General features: G+C 45.9%; 1 protein-coding gene across 8 annotated transcripts in view; it reads left to right on the top strand.

Moving 5' to 3' along the window:
- Positions 1-239: 239 nt before the first annotated feature.
- The window catches only part of LOC140390359 (formin-like protein 2), a 378,101-nt gene continuing 350,844 nt past the window's right edge, over positions 240-27,496 (top strand). For 5 of the 8 annotated variants that reach the window (XR_011934621.1, XM_072475506.1, XM_072475489.1 and 2 more), the window contains exon 1: positions 240-851. Coding sequence is in view for 7 of the 8 variants with exons in the window: in XM_072475506.1 (XP_072331607.1) it covers positions 735-851 (117 nt within the window). In the remaining variant the exon portion in view is untranslated. The remainder of the gene's footprint in view (positions 852-27,496) is intronic. The other 3 variants (XM_072475478.1, XM_072475497.1, XM_072475454.1) reach the window with 1 other exon arrangement.

Below are 27,496 nucleotides of genomic sequence, written 5' to 3'. Positions count from 1 at the left end.
CTTGAGCCCCCGCTCAAAATTGCAATGCATAACGTTTATTTTGTTGTGGAGTTTTTAAAAACCCAGACACCATAAATTAAAATTAACCTCGTTCCTGGAGGGTTTGAACACATCGAGGTGCAGTAACATTCAGAGTGCTCGCTTCAGCAAATCCCACCCATCATGCAGAGGACTACAAATCCCAGGAAACCCCATCCCAGCCCCTATGACAGTATTGCGCAAACGCTGCTCGGGGTGAGTGGCTGGCTGGCTGTGTGTCTGTGATCAAAGCGCTTATTGTGTGAATGGAGCTGGGGATTAGCTGGCTGCTCTGCTCCAGCTGAATCATGCATTGCACACACGGGGAGTGGTGCCCAGACTGTGCAAGGAACGGCTAGACCCGACCCTCTGTCTCCGTCCGGCAGGCATTAGGGAAAAGAGACTGACTGAGAGAAGAATGAGAGAGCAGCCACTCTACGGGCGATTTCTCCTGCAGCCGCTGCTATGATGGTGGAGGGAGAGGGAGATCTGCAGACACATTGTGGGTTTGGTGTTGGCTGCTGAGATTCCAGGCGGGGAGACAGAGAGAGAGAGAGTGAGTGAGTGAGTAAACTGAAGTCGGGGGAAGGAGAAGGCGGGCGGTGAAGAAGATCGCAGCAGGATTTTTTTTTTGTGTTGCAATTGCATTTGATTCGGTGTTCGGAAAGAAAAGGAAAGGCTTTTTTGGGGGATCGGCACGGTCCGGGGGCACAGTCATGGGAAACGCTGGAAGTATGGATTCTCAACACACGGATCTGCGGGCTCACCCCATGCCCCTGAAGCTGCCAATGCCCGAGCCCAGTGAGCTGGAGGAGAGGTTTGTGGTGGTCCTGGTAAGTGCTCAACTCTGCATCCTCTCCACTCGCGTTTACCTACCAGAAAGTTTTCCATTTATCGTGCCAAGTAAACTGCATTATCTTTTTCCTCAGGAGAGTGTTGCGATCATAAAGTGATCACCATTCTCCCCGCCTCCCCACAATGAACTTCCATTGAGTTGTTTTGCTGGATTTGGCATCAGATGGAGTTTGGGGAGGGGGAGGGCGATGAATCAAAGGTTAACAGCCATATGCTTCACATATCTCAGGTTAATCTGTTACAAGACGAGCAGAGTGATTCTGTTCACTGGCTGTTCAGCACACACACCCTGAGCTCTGAATGCTTCAATGTTTTACCATTCGCCGAGATTAAGGTTAATTCCAAATTTCTTCGGCGCTGTGTATGTTTTTTTGTTGTTGTTAAAGAACCTCCTCAAAGTCCTCAGAGACTCACAGACTGGGGTTGTGTGCAGTGTCTTTCAAAGGCGGCATCAAACAGCCAGTTGAAGTTCACTGGATATGAGTAAAGGACATGTTTTAAATTAGGGAAACAGTCATTCCAGAAACTTTTTTTGGTTGAGTACATCTGTGTGGATGTGTCCAAACTGCAAGCGGGTGCGGTCTCCCTGCTTCCAGCGTGGTGAATGTTGTAAACATTAGCTGTTGCAGAGAGGGTAACCTCTTGAGTTTCTGTTTATTTCACTGAATTGACTCCTTCCTCCAGTGCATTGGGACTCGGCCAAAGCTGTACTTGTCCCCGGAAACCATAACGACCAACGTTCTGCCAATTATATGGCAGCAAACTCCCCTTCCAACCAGTTAAAAAATGTTGCCACGCTGCTTGTAGTTTACCATCTTCACATTTCTTAAAAGAGAGTTGTGTGGCCTGTGTGGTGCAGGACAGTTCATGCTGGAGGGGGTGAAAGAGCACACACTTATTGGGGAAGGGGAGGACAGGGAAGAGGGTGGTTGCACAACAATATTCAGAACAACTTTGGATTCAGCCCCACCCAGTAAGTATGAATCCCAATCAAATCTGAAGTCTCTAAAGGCATAGGAGTAATGCTTATTCTGAAAACTTTCTCAACATGAGGGATTGAGTAGAAATGGAAGCATAGGCACAGGAAAAGCCTAAGAGATGAAAGATGAAACAGAAGTCTTTTTAACGGATTCTACTGGGCAGCTGCAGTGCTTTATTGACTCTTACATGGCAATGGACTGTCAACATTTTCATTTCTACATGTTCCATTAGGACCAATATTTTCAATGAGGTATGCTAAAGAGTGGCCATGTAAGATCTTGGATAATGGTTTATTTCAGTATTGTGCCTTCATTGACTGTCCTGTTTCCTGCATTACAATATTGACTCGATGACTACACTTCAAAGGTATGTCATTGGCTTTGGAATGCTTTGGGATGTGGTGAGAAACACTATAGAAATGCAATTTGGAGCAAATATAATTGTGGGGAGATTTGATCGAGGTTTAGATGATGATGGTTGTAGATAAGATGGAGGAAGAAAAGCTATTCCCATTAGCTGATGCCGATGACTAAAGGACATAGATTTAAGGTATTGGGCAAGAGATATCAGGGGATTTTGAGGAAGAATGTTTTCACAGAAGAACTGGTAGTGATCTGGAACTTACAGCAATCAGGTGATGGAAGCAGAGATCGTCAGTCATTTCAAAAGGAAATTGACTGGCACTTGAGGGAAATAAAGTTATTCGGCTACAGAGATGGAATGGGGGAGTGGGACTGACTGGATTGTTCTAGAGAATACTGAAATAGACATGATGGCCTCTTTCTGTGCTGTTATTACTGTGTATGTTATGCTTAAAAAAATAAACTGTTTGCTGGGACAGGCTCATTTGACAGTCAGACAAGGTGATAACAATTGACCTGTGGCCCGCGGAGAATTCTTCAAGGCATATACTCACAATATGATGAATAATTTGTTTGGATATATACCTCAAACTTGACGATGAAGTAACTTATTTAGGCAGATTTATTTCATACTACTGTGCTGAGTAAGTTGTTTTATGTTCTACTTCACGTGATCTTTGGCTGAAGCCATAAACCCCTTCCATCTCATTAGACCACTGAACAATCACTTGAGCATGTGACCACCACCACCATCTTCTTTGACTAGTGTGAATCTTAATTAAATAGATTGATGCCCCACATCGAGACGTTACTTTGCCCCATGGACAATTCTTTTTGTAAAGAAAAAGGACAAGCTACTTTTAAATCAAATGGTGGTAATTATTTCCCTGCCCTACTCCCACCAAATGTATTATTTGAATTTGGCTCAGTTGGCATTGCTTCAGGCTGAGTTTCATTTCCATATCTATAAATTGTTCATACTTCTTTAAACCATAATTGTATAATTTGATTCATACGTGGTATGCAAACTTACTTTGGTCATTTCTTTTTAATATGAATTTAGTTTCATGAATGAGTTGGGTAGTTTCACAAGTAGGAATAAAAATCATATAACATGGAGATAATTTTTCATAATGTATTGTTCTTATTACATTGGATGTGGTGTCACTTATCACTTCCCAGTAATGTGATAGCTGCCTACAGGTAGTTCACATATAGCTGGTTGAATCGTACATTGCATTGTAGAATTGATTGACACAGTTCCTCTATTAACAGCTTAACAGAAGGAGCATTATACATTTAAACTGCATGAAGTGACTGTAGAAACAAAATACATGTTTTTTTCAAGTTGCCCTCTGAGTGGTGAATTATTGGTTTTAATGTACAGATTTGAAAAACAAATGTAATTCACGTGTGACTAGAGCGTGTGAGTTTTATTTTGTGTATGCAAATTAAAATGTTGACATTCTCACCTCAAATCAAGTAAGAAGTCTTACAACACCAGGTTAAAGTCCAACAAGTTTGTTTCATATCACTAGCTTTCGGAGCGCTGCTCCTTCCTCAGGTGAATGAAGAGGTATGTTCCAGAAACATATTTTTTGGGAAATTCAAAGATGCCAGACAATGCTTAGAATGCGAGCATTAGCAGGTGATTAAATCTTTACAGATCCAGAGATGGGGTAACCCCAGGTTAAAGAGGTGTGAATTGCATCAAGCCAGGACAGTTGGTAGGATTTCGCAGGCCAGATGGTGGGGAATGAATGTAATGCAACATGAATCCCAGGTCCCGGTTGAGGCCGCACTCATGTGTGCGGAACTTGGCTATAAGTTTCTGCTCGGTGATTCTGCGTTGTTGCGCGTCATAAATTATCATAGAATTTACAGTGCAGAAGGAGGCCATTCGGCCCATCGAGTCTGCACCAGCTCTTGGAAAGAGCACCCTACCCAAGGTCAACACTTCCACCCTATCCCCATAACCCAGAAACCCCATCCAACTAAAGGCAATTTTGGACACTAAGGGCAATTTATCATGGCCAATCCACCTAACCTGCACATCTTTGGACTGTGGGAGGAAACAGGAGGAAACCCACGCACACACGGGGAGGATGTGCAGACTCCACACAGACTGTGACCCAAGCCGGAATCAAACCTGGGACCCTGGAGCTGTGAAGCAATTGTGCTATCCACAATGCTACCGTGCCGTCCTGAAGGCCGCCTTGGAGAACGCTTACCCGGAGATCAGAGGCTGAATGCCCTTGACTGCTGAAATGTTCCCCGACTGGAAGGGACAACGAATGAACGGACATCGCACGACAATCGCCAGGCAGGAATGTTCCCTTCCAGTCAGGTAACACTTCAGCAGTCAAGGGCATTCAGCCTCTGATCTCCGGGTAAGCGTTCTCCAAGGCGGACTTCAGGATGCGCGACAACGCAGAATCACCGAGCAGAAACTTATAGCCAAGTTCCGCACACATGAGTGCGGCCTCAACCGGGACCTGGGATTCATGTCACATTACATTCATCCCCCACCATCTGGCCTGCGAAATCCTACCAACTGTCCTGGCTTGATGCAATTCACAGCTCTTTAACCTGGGGTTACCCCATCTCTGGATCTGTAAAGATTTAATCACCTGCTAATGGTCGCATTCCAAGCATTGTCTGGCATCTTTGAATCTGTCTATATATATGTTTCTGGAACATACCTCTTCATTCACCTGAGGAAGGAGCAGCGCTCCGAAAGCTACTGATACGAAATTAACCTGTTGGACTTTAACCTGGTGTTGTAAGACTTCTTACTGTGCTCACCCCAGTTAACACCGGCATCTCCACATCTTAAATCAAGAGTAGTGTTCTCTCTTTAAGTGTTGTCCCTTCCTCCTTTAAATCTGCTGTCATCACCCCCTCCTCAAAAAAAATCAACCCTTGATCTCATCATTCTTGCAAACTACAATCCCATCTCCAAACTTACTTTCCTCCATAAAGTCTTTGAATGGGTTGTTACCGCCCAAATCCTTCCCCATCATTTCTAGAACTCCATAGCCAGGATTTGATGGCCCCTCCACAGCGAGTCTCCCCCTGGTGGATGCAGTGAGCCATTTAAATTGCTGTTTACTTTGGCAGAACTGTAATATCCTATTGGGTGGGAGGGATGTAAATTCCTAGCCCATGTTTAATTCCCTCCACTCAGGTTTCCATCCCTGCCACAGTACAAAAAACTGCTCTTACCAAAGTCACAAATGACATCCTATGCAACTATGATAGAGGGCAACTTCTTCCCCCCAGCCCCCACCCACCCCATACGCTCAATCTATTTGCAACCTTTGACACAATTTTGTTTTTTAAATTTAGAGTACCCAATTCATTTTTTCCAATTCAGGGCAATTTAGCATGGCCAATCCACCTACCCTGTACATCTTTGGGTTGTGGGGGCGAAACCCCGCAAACACGGGGAGAATGTGCAAGCTCCACACGGACAGTGACCCAGAGCTGGGATCGAACCTGGGATCTCGGTGGTGTGAGGCAGCAATGCTAACCACTGTGCTGTCCCCAACCTTTGTCACAATTGACCATCATCCCCTACCAATGTCTCTCCATTGTAGTTCAGCTAGTGGAACAGCTTTCACCTTATTTCATTCTTACTTATCCAGTAGTAGCCGGAGAATCACTCACAATGGCGTTTCTTCCTGCTGTTGACTCTGGTATCTTTCAAGGATCTGTCCTTAGTTTCTCCCCTCCCCCATTTCCCCTCATCCAAAGACACAGCGTTCTTTTTCGCATGTATGCTGATGACACCCCGCTCTACCTCTCCACCATCTTTCTTGACTCCTCCACTGGTGTGAAATGATCAGACTCTTTGGGCTGAATTCTCCGCTATCGGGATTCTCCATTTTGCCGGCAGGCTGGGGGTTTCCTGACGGCGTGGGGCTGCCCCACAATGGGAAACCCCACTGACCAGCCGGCGAATCAGAGAATCCCACCCCAGATTTATCATCCAGTACAGGATGAACAGAAATGTCCCCCAGCTGAATATTGTGAAGAATGAGACTATTGTTTTTGGTCCATTCCGCAGTTCCATTCCCCAGTTACCAACTCCATCCATCTCCCTGGCAACATTGTGAGATTAAGCCAGTCTGTTCACAACCTTCATGTCACATTTGATCCCACAATGTGCTTCTGGCCTCATAGTCGTGCCATCACTAAGACCATCTATTTCCACTTCTGTAACTTCTCCCCTGTCTCACCTCCTCTGCTGTTGAAATCCTTAACTATTTCTTTACCTCTCGACTTGACTATTCCAGCACATACGCGGCTGATCTCCCACATTCCACCGTCTATAAACCTGAGGTCATCCAAACTTTTGCTGCCCATGTCTTCACTTGCAGCAAGTCCTGGCTCCTGTTTGAGCAATGCCTTGATATTTTAATATTCTCTTCCTTGTTTTCAAATCCCTCCATAGCCTCACTCTTCCTATTTTTGAATCTCTCTCCCGCCCACCCCCCAGATGTCTGCGCTGCTGTCATTCTGGTTTCTTGTGCACCAGCAATTTGAATTGTTCCACCCTTGGTGGCTGTGCTTTCAGTTGTCTGGGCCCCAAGCTCTGGAATACCCTCCCTACACCGCTCCACTTCCCTACTTCATTGTCCTCCTTTTAGACAATCCTTAATAATCTCTTTGCCCACGCTTTTGGTCATCTGACCAAATATCTTTTTACAAGTTAGTTCATGGGACGTGGGTGTCGCTGGCTAGACCAGCATTTATTGAGGACATTTAAAAGTCAACCATATTGCTGTGAATCTGGAGTCACAAGGACAACAGATTTCCTTCCCTAAAGGGCACTAGTTAGACGACACTTGGAATATTGTGTCCAGTTCTGGTCACCTCATTATAGGAAGGATGTGGATGCTTTGGAGAGGGTACAGAGGAGATTTACCAGGATGCTGCCTGGACTGGAGGGCATGTCTTATGAAGAAAGTTTGAGGGAGCTAGGGCTTTCTTCACTGGAGCAAAGAAGGCAGAGAGGTGACTTGATAGAGGTGTACAAGGTGATGAGAGGCATGGATAGAGTGGATAGTCAAAGACTTTTCCTCAGGGTGGAAATGGCTTTCACGAAAGGACATAATTTTAAGGTAATTGGAGGAAGGTATAGGGGAGATGTCAGAGGTAGGTTCTTTACAAGAGAGTGGTGAGTGTGTAATGCACTGCCAGCAGAGGTGATGGAGTCAAAGTCATTAGGGGCATTTAAGCGACTCTTGGACAGGCACATGGACAGCCGTAAATTGGAAGGGGTGTAGGTTAGGTTGACCTTAGATTAGGATACATGGTCGGCACAACATTGTGGGCTGAAGGGCCTGTACTGTTCTATGTTCTATTAGTGAACCAGATGGGTTTTTACGGCAATCAACAATGGCTTCATGGCCATCGTTGGACATCTAATTCCAGATTTGTTTTTTATTGAAGTCAAATTTCACCATCTGCCACGGCGGGATTCAAACTCAGGTCCCCAGACCATGGCTTTGGGTCTCTGAATAACTAGCCCAGTGACAATACCACTAAACACTGCCTCCCCTTATGTGTCTTGGTGTCTTACTTTGTTTTAAAATGCCCGTGTGCAGCACCTTGTGTCGTTTCATTATGTTAAAGATGCTATATAAATATAGTTGATGTTTTTCAATCCCACGCTAGGATGGCAGTAAGGTGCTGTACAGTGGGATGTGGTGTCTTCTATTCCCTCAGGAGGATGTAAAAATTCCAATAGCACCGTTCAGAGATGATCAAGGGTGTTCTCCCAATGTCCTCACCAACATTTCTGGACGGTACGGTGGCACAGTGGTTAGCACTGCTGTCTCACAGTGCCAGGGATCTGGATTTGATTTCAACCTCGGGTAGCTGTCTGTGTGGAGTTTGCACATTCTCCCTGTGTCTGCATGGGTTTTTTTCCGGATGCTCCGGTTTCCTCCCACGGACCAAAGATGTGCAGGTTACGTGGATTGGCCATGCTAATTTGCCCCTTAGGGTAGAGTTTCAGGAATAGGGTAGGGAATTGGGTCTAGGTAGGGTTGTCTTTCGAGGGGTCGGTGCAGACCCGATGGGCCAAATGGCCTTCTGTACTGTAGGGATTCTATGATTCGATGAAATAATTTATCCCTAAACCAACAACATATGTCTTAAGAAATTACCAAATATTGGCTGCTATATTTTTCTATTTTATTAGAGTGACTGCCAGTTTAGCTCAGTGGGCTAGACAGCTGGTTTGTGATGCAGAAGAAGGCCAGCAGCGCAATTCAATTCCCGGACCAGCTGAAGGTTATTCACGACTCAACCTTGACTCCTCGCCTGAGTTGTGGTATTTCTCAGATTAAACCCCACGAGTCAGCCTTCTCCCTCAAAGGGGAAAGCAGCCTATGATCAACTGGGACTATGGTCACTTTACCTTAAAGTGACTGCAATCTTAAAATAAGTTCTAAAAATACAATCTGTTTTGCCCTGTTTCACTTGGTGTAATTTTCATATATTGCAAAAGGTTTTTATTTTTTTCAATTAAGGGGCAATTTAGCGTACCCAATCCACCTACTCTGCACATCTTTGGGTTGTGGGGGTGAGACCCACACAGACACGGGGAGAATGTGCAAACTCCACACAGTAGTGACCCAGAGCCGGGATCAAACCCGGGTCCTCAGCACCACGAGGCAGCAGTGCTAACCACTGTGTCACCGTGCTGCCCATTGCCAAAGGTTTCTAAAAGACACTTTCATCTCAGTTGATCAAATATATTGTAATGCTTGCACACCAGAATGTATCAAACCAAAGCATTTTTGGATTATTGAATTTTCTAGATTGCAGAATGACATTAGAATGCCTGACCACAAGTGTGTGAACTTGAAAACACCATAGATAGAAATATTTACCTCAAACATAAAACATGCTGAAACATGCTGAAATAATAATGGTTTTACTCATTCAATGACTGTAAATTTCAAGTTTTTTCTCTCAAAGTATTGTAAAATGATGCGTGGATGTTTTCAGACAATTTCTGGACAACTAGTGCTTCCAGACAATTAGCGGAATTCTCCGTCGGCTGGATCTTCCGGTCCATTGGCAGCGCACCCACGCCCGCGGGTTTCCTGGGTGGCCACAATTGAAAACCCCATTGGCTGGTTTCGGGCACGGAGAATCCCGATGCCGGCGAGGGCGCGCCACGCCGGAAACACGGCTGGCGGACCGGAGAACTAGATTTCCAGATTGGAGAGTTTGCAGTGTAATTGTAATATCCCTTCTACCTGCAGTGAAATAATTTCCAGTAGTACATCTATTTAAGTTAATAAAATGTCAGTGTTGGGAGATCTATGATACCTTCTTACGACGTGTTTAATTGCAAGGCAACAGAACAGGAATTATAAATGGTCGCAGGTATGTTAAGTTTTATGGGCGGAATCCTCCCATCTGGAGACTAACTCTTGCGGTGGGAACCTGGAGTGTTTCCTGCTGTGGAGGCCGGCGGGAAAACATGCAAAATCTTCTGGCCCAGATCTCATTAATTATGTACCTGGGTGTTTTTTCACCATAATCTGTGACGGGGCATGCCTGATGGTGCGTAGTCCGCCATCTTATCTGGGCGTCATATTGAAGAGGCACCCAAAATCACTGACCCACAATTGAAGACAGATGGCGGAACTCTTGAAAATGAAGATGGTTCTCTGGGAGTGCTGTGAGCCCAGAAGATAGACCTCTTGAGAAAGAAGATGAATCTCCAGGAACATTCTGAGGCTGGAAGATGGACCCTCTCTCGAACACAGAATCTGGAAGGTCTACCTGCAGATGCTTCCTCCATCCACTGCTGTTGTGTTCTGGGGCCCAGGGTTGGCAGCGGCCTCCATCCTGAAGTACGGAGGCAGCCCCAGGCATTGTTCAGATGAGTCCTCACATCTGCACGCTACGTTGTTCCAAACGTGTTTCACGCCAACTTTTTTTCCCCACTGGAGAACCGGGCATGGGTGGTCAGGCATTCATCTGCATCCCATTTTCATAGAATCATTGAATTTACAGTGCAGACAGAGGCCATTCGGCCCATCGAGTCTGCACCAGCCCTTGGAAAAAGCATTCAATTTAAGACCACATTTCCAACGTATCCCACTTCCAACCTAACCATTTGGACACTAAGGGCAATTTTGCATAGCCAACCCACCTAACCCGCACATGCTTGGACTGTGGGAGGAAACCAGAGCACCCGGAGGAAACCCACGCAGACATGGGGAGAACGTGCAGACTCCGCACAGACAGTGACCCAAGCCGGGAATCGAACCTGGGACCTGGAGCTGTGAAGAAACTGTGCTACTCTGCTGCCCTCGGGATGTGGGATGCAAATGAGTTTCACGCCGGCCTCTCAATTCGCCATGGCGGGCACCGACAGAAGGCCTCCCTGTAAATTCATGATGACATAAAACTGATTTTTGGGACACCCGCCAAATTCTCCCACCCCCACCTGTCATTGGGGTGATTAGCACTGCTGCCTCAGGGACCCGGGTTCGATTACAACCTCGTATGGCTGTCTGTGTGGAGTTTGCACATTCACTCCGTGTCTGCATGGGTTTCCACCGGGTGCTCCGGTTTCCTCACACAGTCCAAGGATGTGCAGGTTAGGTGAATTAGCCATGATAAATTGCCCATAAATGTCCAAACGTTAGGTGGGATTACAGGGATAGGGCGGGGATTGGATCTGTGTAGGGTGGTCTTTCGAAAGGTTGGTGCAGAATGATTGAACCCACTGGTGGGAGCTTCGACAAAGTCTGCCCCATGTATACAGTACCTTTATAGGAGTTTTTGAAGCACTAAGTCACAGTGTCGTTGAGATGGTACTGGTTAAATAGCTGGAGATTTGTCCCTCTGCTTTGATGTCCTCTTGATCATTCAGTATCTTTGTTTTGTGACAATTGAGCAAACCACTCCATTGCTACCTCTTCCACAAACATTCAGTCTCTCCACCACCCATGAACAGTAGCAACAGTGTGTATCACCTACAAGATATACTGCAGGAATTCACCAAGGCTCCTTTGACTGCAACTTCCAAATCCACAACTGCAACCACCCAGAAAGGGCAAGGGCATAGACACATGGGAACACCATGACTGAAAGTTCTGCTCCAAGTCACTTACCATCCTGATTTGCAAATATATCGCCGTTCTTGCAGTGTCGCTGGGTCAAGATCCTGGAACTCCTTCCTGCATAATATTATGGGTGTACCTACATTAGAGACACTGCAGTGGTTCAAGAAGGCAGCTCACCACCATCTTCTGCAGAGCAATTAGGGATGGGCGTTAAATGCTGGCCTAGTTCACATAGTGACGCCCACATCCCGTAAATGAATTTTAAATATTCATATGAGCATTATTTTAAGATTGTTGTTTGTCAATTGACTAAATAGGTTAATAGCAACATTAAAGCAACATAGATCAGGGCCAGGATTCTCCGACCGTGTACCGGGTTGGAGAACCCCCGGGGGGGGGGACGCAAGAATCGCACCATGCCGCCCCGACGTCGGCTCGCCGATTCTCTGGAGGGGGCTCGCTGCCGTGCCAGTCGGGGGCCGTTGAAAGCGCGCCCCCCCCCCGGTGATTCTCCGGGCCTCGACCGGTTGAGTGCCCGCTGAGTTCGGCCGAGTCCTGCCGGCATGGGTTACTCAGGTCCCACACAGCGGGACCTGGAAGGAATGTCTGCGGGGGCCGTCCTGGAAGGGGGGGGGGGGCGGGTTTTTTTTTTGACCCGGGGGGGCCTCCACGGTGGCCTGGCCCGCGATCGCAGCCTACTGATTGGCGGGCAGGCTGGTTCTGTGGGGGCCTCTGTTCCTCCCCGCCGGGCCCCTGTAGGGCTCCGCCATATTGCCCAGGGGCCAGCATGGAGACAGCAACCCACGCACATGCGCGGAATCACGCCGACCGTGGCGTTCATGTGCGAACGCGCGCTGGCCTTGGCGCGCATGCGTGAACTCGCGCCGGCTGGAGCTGCGGGGACCACTCCAGCGCCAACCTAGCCCCCTAGGAAGGGGAGCATACCGGACAATTGAGGACCGTCGACAGTGGTTCACGCCGCTTTTCACGCCGCCGTCAGAACTTGGCCGTGGGATTGTAGAATCCCAGGCCCAGAAAACCGAGCTCTAGTTAATTATTTATTTCTCCTTTTATGACATGACATCTTCTCTGCTCCCAAGAGTACCAATCCCAGCTTCCCCAGTCTCTATACACAACTGAAGTCCAGCATCCCTGGCTACCATTTTGCCAGATCTCTTCTGTACACTCTCCAGATATCATCCCTAACACGTGGTGCCCAGAATTGGTCGCAGTACTTCAACTGAGGCTCAAACGTTTAGCATAACCTCCTTACTTTTTGAACTCTTCCTCTATTGAAAGCTAAGGAGTCCATATGCTTTCTTAAAAGAAAACATTAATTTATCGTGCCACCGTCAAAGATTCATGCACATAGACCTCAAGCTTCTTTGTTCCTGCCCCTTCTTAAATTCGTACCACTTATTTTACATTGCCCATCCTCATTCATCCTACCAAAATGTATCACTTTATACTCCTCTACATTAAATTTTATCTCTAACCTGCCTATTTCACCAGTCTAAGTTGTCTGGAAGTCTGTTAATGCCCTCCACATTGTTTATTACATGTCTGAGTTTTGTATCCACTACAAAATTTGACATAACGTCCTGTGTCCTCAAATCCAGGTCATTGATATATATCAAAAATAAGAGTGTGGCTAATATCACCTTTGTAGAACATTACACTCCACTCTGAAAAGCATCAATTCACTGTTGCTCTCTGCTTTCTATTCCTGAGTTAACTTTAGTAACCATCCCTCCACTTTCAATTTAATTGAATGGGCTTTAATTTTGCAAACAAACCTATTATGTGATACTTTGATAAAGGGCTTTTTGAAAACTCTTATACACAAGCTCAACCAAACTACTCATCAACCCTCTCTGTTACATTATCAATGATGGCTTAGCACACAGGGCTAAATCGCTGGCTTTTAAAGCAGAACAAGGCAGGCCAGCAGTGCGGTTCAATTCCCGTACCAGCCTCCCCGAACAGGCACCGGAATGTGGCAACTAGGGGCTTTTCACAGTAACTTCATTGAAGTCTACTTGTGACAATAAGCCATTTTCATTCATATCAACCAATTTAGTCAAACATGATTTTCTTTTTAACAAGAGTGAGACTTTTCATTGTTAACCCATACTGTTCCAAATAATAATTAATTTTCTCCTGGTTTGTTGACAACCAACGTTGTTAACTGACTCTTCATGGTTTTATCACTCTCACACTTCTAAAACAGGGGTGTAACATTTGCAGGTTTGTTATCCCTGAAAGTTTACCCTTTACTGGTCCCGCCATGGATGAGACCGGAGAATCCTGCCCATAGTCAATGCCACTTGACAATAGCAACTTTCGTTCATATAGCACCTTTAACATAATGAAACGTCCCAAGGGGCTTCACAAGAGCGCTATCAAACAAAGTATGATACAGCCACATAAGGAGATATTAGGACGGGTGACCAAAAGCTTGGTCATTGAGGCAGTTTTAAGGAGTGGGAGAGAGAGAGAGATAGAGGGTAGGAATTCCAGAGCTTTGAGCTAAGCCAGCTAAACGCACAAACTGCCTGTGGTGTTTCAAAAAACCTTGGGATGCACAAGAGTTGGAGGAGTGGCTATACCATTACCGTATGCAATATTTTATCTGAAGGAAGGATTTGTTGGCTCTTACCAGGGTAATATGATGCTCCAGGCAAGCTGCAGCATGAATCATAATCACGATTCTCCACAACTAAATAGACCAAGTTTTGGAAAGTGACAGTGATACGGATGCTTGGGGAGTGTTTCTTATTCCTAGTCTTCATGTGGCAGGATAAGGGTGACTGTGATTTTGGAGCTCCAGAAAATTCCCCAGTACATCCACAAAAGAATAGATTTGCAGGGCTTTGGAGAAAGAGCACAGGTGGTTCAAAGGAGGAAACACCTGAATTAACATGGCACCTTTCACTATCTATCTCGGGACGTTCCAAACAACTTTACAGCCTATAAAGTATTTGTTGAACTGTAGTCATTGTTGGAATGTCAGAAAAAAAAGCCAACATAGTATGAAGGGCCAAATGGCTTCCTGTGTACATGATTCCTGCAATTCCAGGTCCTGCATAAATAGTTGTGATTGCACGCAACAGGTCTGGTGACTTCCATTTTAATTTTCCCTCTTTAGCATACTGAACTGCAGGGCAGAGCTAAAACTGGCGCACAGTTGGTATTTCTTTTCCATCTTTATTGTCTGTGGAAAGCATTTATGGTGACAAAACTGCTATTAACCAGGCTTATTTATGCAAAATAGTGAAGGATAGTTTAATTGCATTGGCAGTCGACATGGAAAATTGTCAAATATAGTTAAAAGCTAGCTACTTTTGTAGATAATTATATCAAAATTTTGAAATTGGGTGCTTCATTAGTAGATTTTGACTGTCATTGGAGAGTTGGATTGTTCGGTTCCATGCATACAGCGCTGTCGAAATGCCCAAATCAGTTTTTTTAATTTTGTGATTTACTGACACATGGTACTAATCGCATGATAACATTAAGTTAGCCAATAAATTATGGACTGTGTTTAAGTGGGTTAGAGTATTAATTTTCCAAATCTATTAACTGTTCTTAAAAGTAGTTGCAAAATGAGAGTATCATGTTCCTGCATGTTTTTTGTCTTGACTCTGGATTTTACAATTATCCGAAAGATCACAAGAGACTCCATTCTCTCCATCTTGTATCTCCACCATGTGTAGCAATTCAAACCTTGCATTCAGCACCCCAGACAGGCCCCACTGGTATTACCTTCCGTAGGGTATAGCACAGGCTGGAACAGAAAGGTAAATTCCAAATCATCCCTCCATATTCTGAAATTTGTACTGCAGTTTTGGAGACCGCAACGATCTCCCAGTGGTCATGACTAGTTTCTCCATTCTGGGGGACTCAATGCAGTGTTTATTGCGTCTATCTAAGAACAAAAGAACATCCTTTCGCCCTGCAAGCATGGAATTTTAACAGAGCTTTCACTTTTAGAATTAATCTGTTTCTTGTAAATGAGATTAGCTGAGTACAACAACCAAGTGGTTGCAGTATTTGTGGAATATATCAAAATCTCTGAACACGCAATGTTTACACTCTCTGGAGTGGGTAAAAAAAATCAAGCAGTCTGAAGTTTGTCTATGGAGAGTCACATGGTTCCTTCAGTCTGTACAACCAAACCACCTGCCAAGACGAGAAGGTGGACCAGCAGCAACTGCCCACACATTGACAAGAGAACAGCTATCAGACCAAAGGGACCAGATGGTGGAAGCTGTTAAACCCTTTGCTCGCTGATCCAACTGAACCCAGAGACAAGGGACCAACACATTACTTCAAACCATGAGCTACATTGTACCTAGTGCTGCTGAATTATGTATAGAAATCTCCATTAAAATACATCACCTGCAAGTACTATGTAATCACAATACACAATTGATTCACAGATATATAAAGCTAAATCCTGAAAGCAAATATTTATTTTTAAATAAAATGCTTTGGATGACATATTCTCTTTATAGATTTCCAACAGTGGTTTTAATTTTGATGCAGGAATATTATGACCTGAAAAGTTAATCCAGGTTTGGTTCTACCTTTTTAAGGGGACTTTTCAATTGAGTGTTGCTCACTGACCTCCTTATAACCAAACTTAGTTATTAAAATGATACCCCAGTCATTTGGAATCTCAGTTTATTTTCAAAGATCTGGGCGGATCTGTGGATTAAGAAATGTCATATTTTATAATCTTGTTGTTCTTGAAGAAAGGGAAAAAGGAAATGGTTCTGCTCCTAAAAAAATAGTGAATTAAACCATTGTGTTCTGATTGAGCAAAAGTCTGCTGCTTCTTATTTTGTATTTGATTCAGTAAGCCAGTTGTTACTTGCTCCTCCCATCAATGTAGTCAGCTGATTGTTTTTGAAGCAGCACTTCTTCTTCTCTGACACCTGTAAACTGTGAGCTGCAGGGATTTCTATGATCTGCCTAGATCCAGCGCGCATTTCCTTGCAACCTTTCCCCTCCCCCTCCAGTCCATCCACAACAATGGAATTGTAACAGTTCAACAGTGGGAACAATTGCGGAGTCTGCTTTGGTAGATTGGCGGGGCTGCATTATCCTTGGATACCTTCTGTGGGGCAGCTATCGAGCTGTCATTCTTCTGGCCGCAAAACACATCTTTGGTGACGATGCTAAGAAGCAGAGATGAATGAAAAGAATATCCATGGAGCATGCTGGTGGAGCTTCAAATAGTCCCTTTATCATTTGGCACATGGATTACCTGTAGGGTTGCATAGAAACGTTGGTTCAGTGTCGATTAGAAAAAACATAAAATAACTGAGACAACATCAGTATGATTAAGTGCCTTAACCCGAGGGCAACCTCCATCAGCCAGCTGTAACTCCATGGCACATTAACATCACCGCTTTGTAATGGGGACGATCAGGTTAACTACAGTTCATCCAAACTTGATGCGTCTGCTATTTAACACAGCCTGAATGCAAAAACTAAATGATACAGCATTTGAAATATTTTAAACTGTTAGTCATAATGCATGCACAAGTATAATATTGTCCATTTTTAATAGAAGGGCAGTTACATTAATAGAGCTAAAAGGGAACTTTTAGAGAATGGTGCACCGAAAACAACCTTCATGGTTCAGTGCATGTTCCTCACCTTTGCTTTCAAGTCTCCATTGATTTTAAGGTAGTAGTGGCACTGTGCTGCAGTGAATTGACCTTTTAAAAACTCATCACATTGGCCAAGGGAGGGAGTCTGCTGTTAGAATTCAGTTGGTTGATTTAGGTTTTATTTAACTTTCGCAGCACGAGATGCAATGTGAACATGTCTTTCTAGACTTGGTAGACGAATGTGCTGAGGAACTTTGCAAGGTGCTTTTCTGCGGTGACTGTTGTTTTAAGTTAGAATGGTTTGAGTGGTAGTTCTTTACTTTGCTAACAATGATTTGACTGGGTATAACAACTGTGGGTTTAGTAATGTGCTCATGATCTTCAGTACAGGCAATTATTTTTTCACTGTTCAAAAACTGGTAACTTTTGTTTTATAGATAAGGAAACAATGGTTCAAATTAAAGCAGTTATCCTGTTTTGCTGAAAGTTTCTAAAAAAAAGAAGTATTTTTTCTTTTTTGTAAGCAAATTCTCCAGATTTACCACACATGCATTGACTAGGGAGTGAACCAATTCTGTCAAAATGCATGTGTTACTTGCTTTTGCCTTCAATTTATTTGCGAGTAGCCTGAAAGAATGCACTAAGCTTAGTCAAATAAAAGACCCTGATGTAGGCACGATTGTGCGATACCAACTTTGTTAGAAAGCATTGACTCTATTATAATGTGAATCCGTATTATCTTAGTATCAAATTTGACAATATGGTAGGTAAGAATTGCAAGCGTCTGCATTAGTTGAATCAGCAGAACTATCTGCCTGATTTCACGTTTAATACATCAGATAATGTCCAATTATGTTGGCTGAAACAAAAGCAGTTCATGGTAGAAGGCCAGCAATGCGTTAGAGGATGAGGCTCATAGGAACTAAAACAAACCAGATGGATCCAACAGGAGTTATCCATTCTGACTATTTTGTGTGCGATCTATCAAACTTTTATCATTTATAAGGTGCAATTACAATAAATGTTTTTTATTTGAAATTTTATATTTAATTTGGTTGAAAAGACTTTGGTTTCTAAATGTAGTGAGCTAAAGGACTGTAAAAGTCCATCTCGATCTTATGATTATGTATTTTGTACCCTTTTTGTATCCTCCTCTATAACACAGAGTATGAGTCATAAATTTGGCTAATCTTCTGTATTCTAAGTTTTTCCAATATTTATAACTAAGAATATTTAAATAAAATTCTAGTCAATATCAGAATGTGATGTTAGGTAATCTGTTGGGAGGCAGAAATGAAGAGAAATGATTGGATTAGATTTTAGTGCTGCGCACAACATAAATCCTTTGCTCCCAGGATGAGTCTTTCAGATAAAGGAGGTCAGATGGCAAGTTGAGTGAATTTCAAGACAAGACTAACTTTGGGAGATAGGTGTTGTATGGGGATTGAATAGAAGTTGAGAGATGAGGACAAATGGATTTTAGGAAATGGGTATTATATATTATTTCTCTGCTGAAAAAGTGTTAATTTTGCAGATATGTTCTTTTCTGTTGACTGGTTTTCAACCAAGAATACTTTCGTCGTTATTTCGGTGCTTTGTTTTAATTTTTTTCTTTCTGTTTTCGGGGTTATGAGTACAGGTTGTAAAACCCTAGGGCAAGATTTTCCCTCCGGGTGCAGGAAACAGATGTCAAGGACTGTTTCAAGGCTGTGAGCCTGCTTCTGGGGGGGGGGGGGAAGATTCTCCGGCCTCGTTGCACTTGCGCTTAAGTGTAATGAGGCCGGTGAACAGCGGGAGATGCCAAAAACGAGATCCGCGCCAGCCAGCGATCAATTTGCGATACAACCGGCCCGCTCCCATTGGCGAAATCGGGATCTTGCCATAGCATGGCGAGAAACCAATTATCACCGCTTAAGCCCCATTTCCACACAATTACCAAGAGCGACCCCAAGTCCAACGGCCTCCCGTCATTCAGTGACCTCCCAGAAAGTGGTTATGCTGAGCATTTAAAAAAACGTGAACCTGGTGGAAGGGCTTCTGTGGGGAGCCGATGAGGTGAGTAGTCATCTTTGGTCACAGGCAAAGAGCCCGGGGGTGCTGGGTTTGCCACCGCAGTGCCCGATAGGGGGTGGGGGACTTTCCCTGTAGGGTGGGCCGCCATGGGGAGGGATGGGGGGGGGAATGCCTGGAGAGATGGGCAAAGGATCCGGGGGTCCGCCTGCCTTGCGGAAGGAAGTGACAGAGGCATCATATTGGTTTTGCGAAAAGGTGTTTAATGTGTTGTACAAACATCAGTCCCGATGGTGTCCCCACCCCCCTCCCCACCTCCTCCCCCGGTGCCCTCAGTGATCCTTGTGCTTTGCCCTCCTAGCTCTGCCACTACATCTTGGTGTTTCCCCAGGATGCACATCAAAGGTGGAGGCAGCCAGCTGCTTACCTCATCCCGTGGCCTTCGATGCCCCTGGTGGGCGTCCTCTGGACGTTCTTGGGCCGGAGGTCCCGGCTCACTTGTCTGCGGCACAAGCACAGCCGTGCCACCCTGTCCCGTATGCTTCCTGTGAGACGTGACCCTCATCTGAGGGGTGGAACTCGGGGGAGCTGGTGGCCAATATCCCTATTCCATGCGACGGGGCTGGGTTGGCACTCAGCGCCCCCTCCTCCTGATCGGTGCCCATAGGGCCCTGGGGTTCACCTTGGGATGGAGGGGCAGCTGGTTCGAACCCTGGCTGCCTCTGCATCATCTGGCTCTACCAGCCCTAGTGGTTCCCCATAGTCTGCACCATTGTGGTGACGTCCTTGGCGATGCTTCTCAGTGACTAGGCCATTCTCTGCAGCGCCTCAGCCATGCCCACCTACGACTGGGACAAGCTCCGCAGCGCCTCGGCCATGCCCGACTGAGAGCAGGATGTGTCCCACAGAACCTCATCAAGGTCGGCCTGGTACTGGGTCACAATCTCAAGAGAGTCGGACATTCTCCCAAAACCGTTGGCCACGGCCGTCATCGACTGCACAACGCCTTGGACACCTTCACTCATGGTGCCGATGTCGTGCACCAGGCTCTCCACTGAGGTCGCTGTGGTGATATGCATCACTGTAAATACACAAAGGGTTAATGTAGGTACACTACAACTAAATAAACACTAGAGGGAGCACCAGAGACATCATGACATACAGACATTCACCCAATAGGTCAGTAAAATAGGACACGACCAATGGGCAGTCAAGACACACCCAGAGGTGACACTACCACAAAGGGGCTACCCATATAAAAGGGCACACATGCTCTTTCTTTTTCCATAGGCGACACTTAGAGACACAGTGGAAGATCAGGAAGCATCACACCCACCGCATGGATTAGAGCAGACTGGTTAATTACTTTGAGTTACTATAGTAAGATTAGCAGGAGAGTCGAACCCAAGTAGGAGAATTGTTAACTGTTCAATAAATGTGTTAAACCTTCTCCAAGTCTGAACCTTCCTTTGTCAGAGTATACATCAAGGATGCAGATTATGCTACGTGAAGAAGCATAACACAAAATGGTTCAAGGAGTGCCCTGTTAAATCTACATAGTTCAACTCAACAAGTCCGTGATTACTAGCAACAGCACCCAGGCAAGTTGTTCGAGATTCCGGTTCCACAGCAGCTCAGGTACCACGGCAATCTCAATGCAAACTGGCGTGCATTCAGGCAGAGATTTGAGATCTACCTGGTAGCGTCCGACCTAGATGGCGTGGCGGATGCAGAGAAAATAAAGCTTCTGCTAACAATTGCCGGTGCAAGGGCAGCAGAAATCTTCAAGACCTTCCAGCACTCCAAAGGGCAAGACAAGAGAGACTTCCAGACAGTCCTGGACAAATTTGATACATACTGCGAGGAAAACACAAGAGAGAACAGCAAAAGAGGTGCCAATACTCACCACGAGGCGAAGGTAGGCCTGCAAATGCAGAAAACGGCAGTTTTGATTGGCAGCCATCTTGGGAAAGGAGCCGCACATGCGCAGTTGCGCAAAGAGCGCAAAGTAAAGGAAAAGTGATCTGCGCATGCACGATCCATTCCTACGCTCTACATCACAAGCATCATGACATCAGATGCCCCGGACCATGCCCACTTAAAGGGGAAATGTCCCAAAACAGTTTTTAAAAAAATTTACCGCCGGAAAACACAATTCTTTGACCTGGAACGACAGTACAACGCCTGAACTTCGACCAGTAGCTGAAAGTAACCTCCGCAGAACCCTGGAACAAGCAGTTAGCACCGCCCTAAGAGATGATTTAGTCCTTGAAGACTATGACTCAGACGTTGACTACTTCTTTGGACAGCGCGAGCACAGTGACAGCTCCGACACAAAATGTGATGATATGGTCCTTGAAGACTGCGACTCAGACGAAGATTTCATCTTTGGGGATGGCGACCCCAGTACCAAATCCGAACCGCAACGCGATGTGTTGTACAGTGAAGAATCCGACACAGATATGGACGAGTTCTTCGGATTTGACGATCTTCAGCCCAGCATCTGTGACATCCCGACTCGTGAGTGCATGATTATGCTGCGGCCTGACGCCAAGAGACAGAGAGTGGTACAAGCTCACAGAGAGCCGCCTGCTGCCGCACAGAGTGGTCCACACAACGAAGTGTCCCCGACTCCACACAGAGAGTGGTCCACGCACCACAAAGTGTCCCAGCCTCCACAAGAAGTGATGACAATCTCCACAGCGAGACCAATGCACGATTCCACACAGGGAACTCTGCAAGACTCCACAGAGAGTGACACAAGCCTCCACAGTGAGCTCGTGGACAGACTCCACAATGGAAGCAATGCAAGACTCCAGAGCGCAGTCCTTGCATGAACAAGACCATGAAGGTTTAGCAACCTCATCTGAGCAACCAGCAGCAGACAATGCAAGTCTGCCATGCTCAAGTGCACAGCAAGAAGACTATGACAGTCTACTACGCTCAAGTGAACAACAAAAAGACTCTGACAGTCTACCCAGCTCAATTAACCGACAAGAAGACACAGAAGGTCTTCCCACTGTATGTGCGACAAGTGACGCCGGCATCCCACTTCCCATACTAGTATGTGCAACGTGACAGACCTCAGCTAGTGTGTACAGAGGCACTTGACAATCACAGTGAGATTACTGGTGACTTCGGTGAAACGTTAATTCAAACCTCATCTGCTCGAGGCTCTCCACAAGCACATGCATTCCTGAACGTTTTGACTCCGGACAGGGAGCATCACGAAACTTCAGAAGTTTCAGGTGAACCTGAGATGACTCCGGATGGGGAGCATCAAGAAACCTCAGCTGACACAGGCGAACCAGAAAGGACTCCAGACGGGGAGCATCGACAAGCCAAAGCTGATTCAAGTTAGCTGGACATGACTCCAGATGGGGAGCGCCGCAAACTCAGTGACGGCACGCTCAAGGAAACCGCAGATGCCACAAAGGACGCTGACACGAGTAACTGTGTGAAGGACTCGTATTATCCACAGAGGGTGGTCGTTGAGCGCAACAAACATAACACCAAAACCTACAAATCCAACAACGAAGACAACATCAAGAAGCGTACCAGAGGCAACAACGTCGACAACAGGCACGACAAATACAACAACAATGGAACTACGACTGGTACAACACGGTACAACTCTGCAAATGTGGGACACTGTTGCTGCTCAGCTCAGTACAATGGCATAACATGGCAGGACAACACAGATTACATCCTGCATCGCTACCACATGCATCGAAAATAAAAGAGAGTCCAAATCAGGCAACAAAGTGATTTGACCACTTCTTGGTCCTTAAGCTCAGGGACACTGACGGCGTTCACAAAGCAATGACAACATCGCCATCACCACTTCACCAACAAAACAAGAAAGCCACTCAACCATATTAATTCATGAACTTTGGACTCATACATATTATTTGGTTTTGTATAAACATCACTGTCATCATGATTTGTACATGCCATCACTTATCTACCTATTTTGTTCAATTTTCTTTAACGTAGTACAGAAAATATGTAACACGAAAAAGTGGGGATGTGGTGATATACATCACTGTAAATACATAAGGGGTTAATGTAGGTACACTACAACTAAAACACTAGAGGGAGCACCAGAGACATCATGACACACAGACATTCAACCAATAGGTCAGTAAGATAGGACACGACCAATGGGCAGTCAAGACACACCCAGAAGTGACACTACCACAAGGGGGCTACCCATATAAAAGGACAGGGCACACATGCTCTTTCTCTTTCCATAGGCGACACTCAGACACAGGGGCAGATCAGGAAGCATCACACCCACCGCATGGATTAGAGCAGACTGGTTAGTTAGACTGAGTTACTATAGTAAGATTAGCAGGAGAGTTGAACCCAAGTAGGAGAATTGTAAACTGTTCAATAAATGTGTTAAACCTATCTCCAAGTCTGAACCTTCCGTTTTCAGAGTATATATCAAGGAAGCAGCTTATGCTACGTGAAGAAGCAGAACACAACAGTCGCCACCCTGACAATGTTGGCCTTGGTGCCACTCACTGCCGGCGCCATCTTCTGCGCCCCTAGCCTCTGGGACTCCTCCAAGTGGCAGTGGATCTGCTGGAGTGAAGCTGATATTTCCCTCTGAACACCCAGGTTGGACCCTATTGTCTCCATCAGCTCCGGCTACCTCTGTACCACAGGCTCAGCATCAGACTGGGATCCAGCTGGGTCCTGGGATCCAGCAGACCTCCGAGTGCTGTCAGGTTTAAGGGTTTCTGCCTCCACCTGATGTGCATCAGCAGCAGTGTGGTGCTCACCAGAATGTGTCCCAGAAACCTATCCACTAACATGTCCCACTGAGGTGTATGTATCTGCGCTGGTGGAGGGTGTGGGTGACAGCTGTGCCTCGACTACGGTTGCATCCTCGGCGCTCTCCTTCGAGATGTTCTCCTCGGAGACAGAAGTGGGTGCCGTCGGGATGGACAGGTGCCATCGGGAGAATGGACATGTGGTCAGTGGGAGGGATGGGTCAGTCAGTAAGTCAATCACTACTCATGTTTGACAAGTCCTCCAGGTGGATCATTGACCTTTTTCTGGCACTGAAGGCCAGTCCTCCTGGTCACACTCCCGAGCTGACAGCTGTCGCAACCTCATCCCAGGCAACACTGACTGCCTTGTGGCTGACTCTATGGGAAATTCGGGGGAACGGGACATCACTCCTGGCCGCCACTGCATTTAGGAGCCTCCTCAGGTCAGCATCTCTGAATCTTGGGGCTGGTCTCCTGTGTACCATTGTTACGAGCTGGCTGAGATTGGCTGAGCAGCTTAAGTGCTACTCAACCTTGTTAGCGGGGGCTGGTGAGCATGGTCCCGGCTAATCAGCCGGTGAGCCGTCATTTGTGACGAGAGGCCCGGGAGGCCTCGTTAAGTGGACCAATTAATGTTGAATTGCGTTGCCGGCCTCGCTGGGCCGAGCGCCGTGAAGCTCGCAACAATTTACGCTCGCTACCACACTCAGAAATGTTTCCGGAGAATTGCTTCCCTCAGTGTCACACTTGGATCTGCAGGGCCTCAGGCGGGAAACCTGCCCTTTCACCTCTTAAGGACCTTAAGTGGCCACTTAATGGCCTTTTTCCACTCATCCAGATTCAAATTGTAGGCTGACGGGAGAGTTGGGTGGCAAAAAAGAAAAATATTTTCTTCATCTTGGGAAGGGTGGGGGGCGGAGGGTGCACCTCAACCTGAAGGCCGCTTCAAAGTTCAGGTGCCCTCCCCTCCAAGACTTTGGAGCTCCGGGCCTACTACTCCCCCCACCCCCTCTTGGGAAGGGTGGGGGGCGGAGGGTGCACCTCAATCTGAAGGCCGCTTCAAAGTTGAGGTGCCCTCCCCTCCAAGACTTTGGAGCTCCGGGCCTACTACTCCCCCCCCCCCCCCCCCCCCCCCCCAAAAACACCGCCCAGCGTTCCCCCTGATGCTGCAATCGCCCTCTCCTGACCTCCAGCCCCTGGGACTTACCTTTCTGATGGTCCCGGGACTTAGTTACAGGCAAAGCGCTGCAATACCACTTCTGGCCACTGCAACGTTGTGCCTAACCAGGTCAGAGAGCTGTCGACTAATCTGATTGGCTGATAGGTCTCAGAGGTAGGACTTCTTTCCAAAGATGGACGGATGTCCTGTCCAGTCCACTGCCCATCAATGCTCAAGCAAGTGTCAGTGAGCTTCCAAGAGTCAGTGGTAGCACATAACAATAATAATCTTTATTAATGTCACAAGTGGGCTTACAATAACACTGCAATGAAGTTTCTATGAAAAGCCCCCAGTCACCACACTGCGGCGCCTGTTTGGGTACACTGCGGGTGAATTCAGACGGTCCAGTTCACCTAACAGCATGTCTTTCGGGACTTGTGGGAGGAAACCGGAGCATCCGGGGGAAACCCACGCAGACAAGGGGAGAATGAGCAGACTCCACATAGATAGTGGACCAAGCCGGGAATTGAACCCGTGTCCCTGGCGCTGTGAAGTAAAAGTGCTGGCCATTACATTTTGATTCTTGGGATGGCGAGCTCCATTCGCTCACCACCCTTCAAATTCTGTTGTATTTTGATGTGCTTAGTGCTGAGTTGAAAATCTCAGTCTTATAAGGAAAATACTGCAACGCTAGACTGAACTGCGTGGCACCAGATAGCACTGTGGCTATATGGGCATATCTACATTTTGTGGTTTATCGTAAATCCGTGCTTAATAATATGCCATACACAATGACCAAATCTTTCCAACTTGTTCAACCAGACAAATAACTCTATGTAATGGCTGCCTAATCTTAGTTTACTTTTACTCCTTTTTTTTGTAATTGTGTGTGAAAGTCATTATCACTTTATAGGTTGTTTGTTACACTTGTCCAGAGAATCTACCCTCCAGAATTAGCTGAAGTTTTCAACTGCAACTACTGACACTTGAAGAACATACGAGCAGACCATGAAGGAACAAAAACCTCAGGAATTTAGAGGGACATGACTTGAGGGGCAACATGATGAATCGCTTAAGGAAGCCCCACTAACCTGTTCTGTCACAACACTGCATACATCTTTACAGACCAATTTTTTTTTTCAAAAACTGGTCACTATCCTATCATTAATAAACATCAAGGTAACTGCTGTATTGCGCAGCTTCTTTAAGGATTTCCAGTTTCTATATCAGTTTACTCTTTTTCCATGTTGCTAATGACTTTTCAGTTGGGTTGATCAATACTGTTTGGGGGTAACTTCTCCTAAGAGAGTGAAGGTTACATGTGAAATTATGCCTATTTGCATGCCCGTTTCGTTATTAGCAAGATAAACGCATGTAAATAGACAATCTCATTAACTGATGCCAGAATGTAAAAATGGATGAGTTGACACAATGGGTGTGTTAGCCCAAAACAGCAAACAATTGGTAGACATTGAAAGCAACAAACTTGTTGGGTTCAATTCAACCACCGTTTTGCACCCAGTGCGGATCTGGGCGCAACGGGTAAATAGCGGGAAATGCCAAAATCGAGATTCGCGCCAGGTGCAAACCATTTTGCAATTCACCTGGCCTGCTCCCAATGGCGAGTCCTGGATCTTGCCCACAGATGGCGAGAATATCATTAACCCTCATTTGCACTCATTTCAATCTCATTAAAGAGACTGAAGTCGAATGCAGCAGCCTCCTGGGAATTACCCGACTCGCCAGCAAGAAATCATGCGGGCGTCGTTTAGTACTCTTTTTAAAAATGTGAAGCTGGTGCAGTGGCTGCTGAGGGAATGAAATGAAATGAAAATTGCTTATTGTCACAGGTAGGCTTCAATGAAGTTACTGTGAAAAGCCCCTAGTCGCCACATTCCGGCGCCTGTTCGGGGAGGCTGGTACAGGAATTGAACCGTGCCACTGGCCTGCCTTGGTCTGCTTTAAAAGCCAGCGATTTAGCCCAGTGAGCTAAACCAGTCACTGTGAGGAGGTGAGTAGCCATTCCATTTTCTGGCATGCTGCCCAAGGGCAACAGAGTTTCCAAGCAGTTCCAACTTGTTAGTGGCAAGATGCTGAGGCGCGAGTCTGGCAAATCAGACAGCAAAACGCCCAGTAATGGCGAGAAGCTCATGGATGCTTATTTCCGGAATTAAGTGCCATTAAATATGGGCCGCGAACTTGTCAAAGCGGCTGTCGTGGAACATCATGCCCAAAATGACACTTAGAAATGTTTCCATTAAATCGTGCTCAACATATGTCTGGCTCCCTATTGTTCAGGTATATTCAAAAAAGTACAACATTTGAACTGAGGGATTTGAGAACATGTGTGTGATCTTAGTGCCCAGAATCTGTACATGTAGGTCTGCAGGTATGTGCTAGCAGCATTCTTGTTGTTTGCTGCATTTAATAGGCTATAGGACAAATGCAATGACATGACAGAAATGCAACCTTTTGTGTTACAACATGGCATCCTCTGATGTGTTTGGGAAATGCATGTGCCGTTTGCAGAGTGCTGTGCATTCTTGTGTGATGCTCCACTAAGCTTGCAATGAAGCTCTGTTAACTACAATGTACGGTAACATTGTAT

Source organism: Scyliorhinus torazame, chromosome 2 (genome assembly GCF_047496885.1).
Source record: "Scyliorhinus torazame isolate Kashiwa2021f chromosome 2, sScyTor2.1, whole genome shotgun sequence".
Classification (NCBI taxonomy): domain Eukaryota; kingdom Metazoa; phylum Chordata; class Chondrichthyes; order Carcharhiniformes; family Scyliorhinidae; genus Scyliorhinus; species Scyliorhinus torazame.
This window is presented reverse-complemented; position numbering and strand designations above follow the sequence as displayed.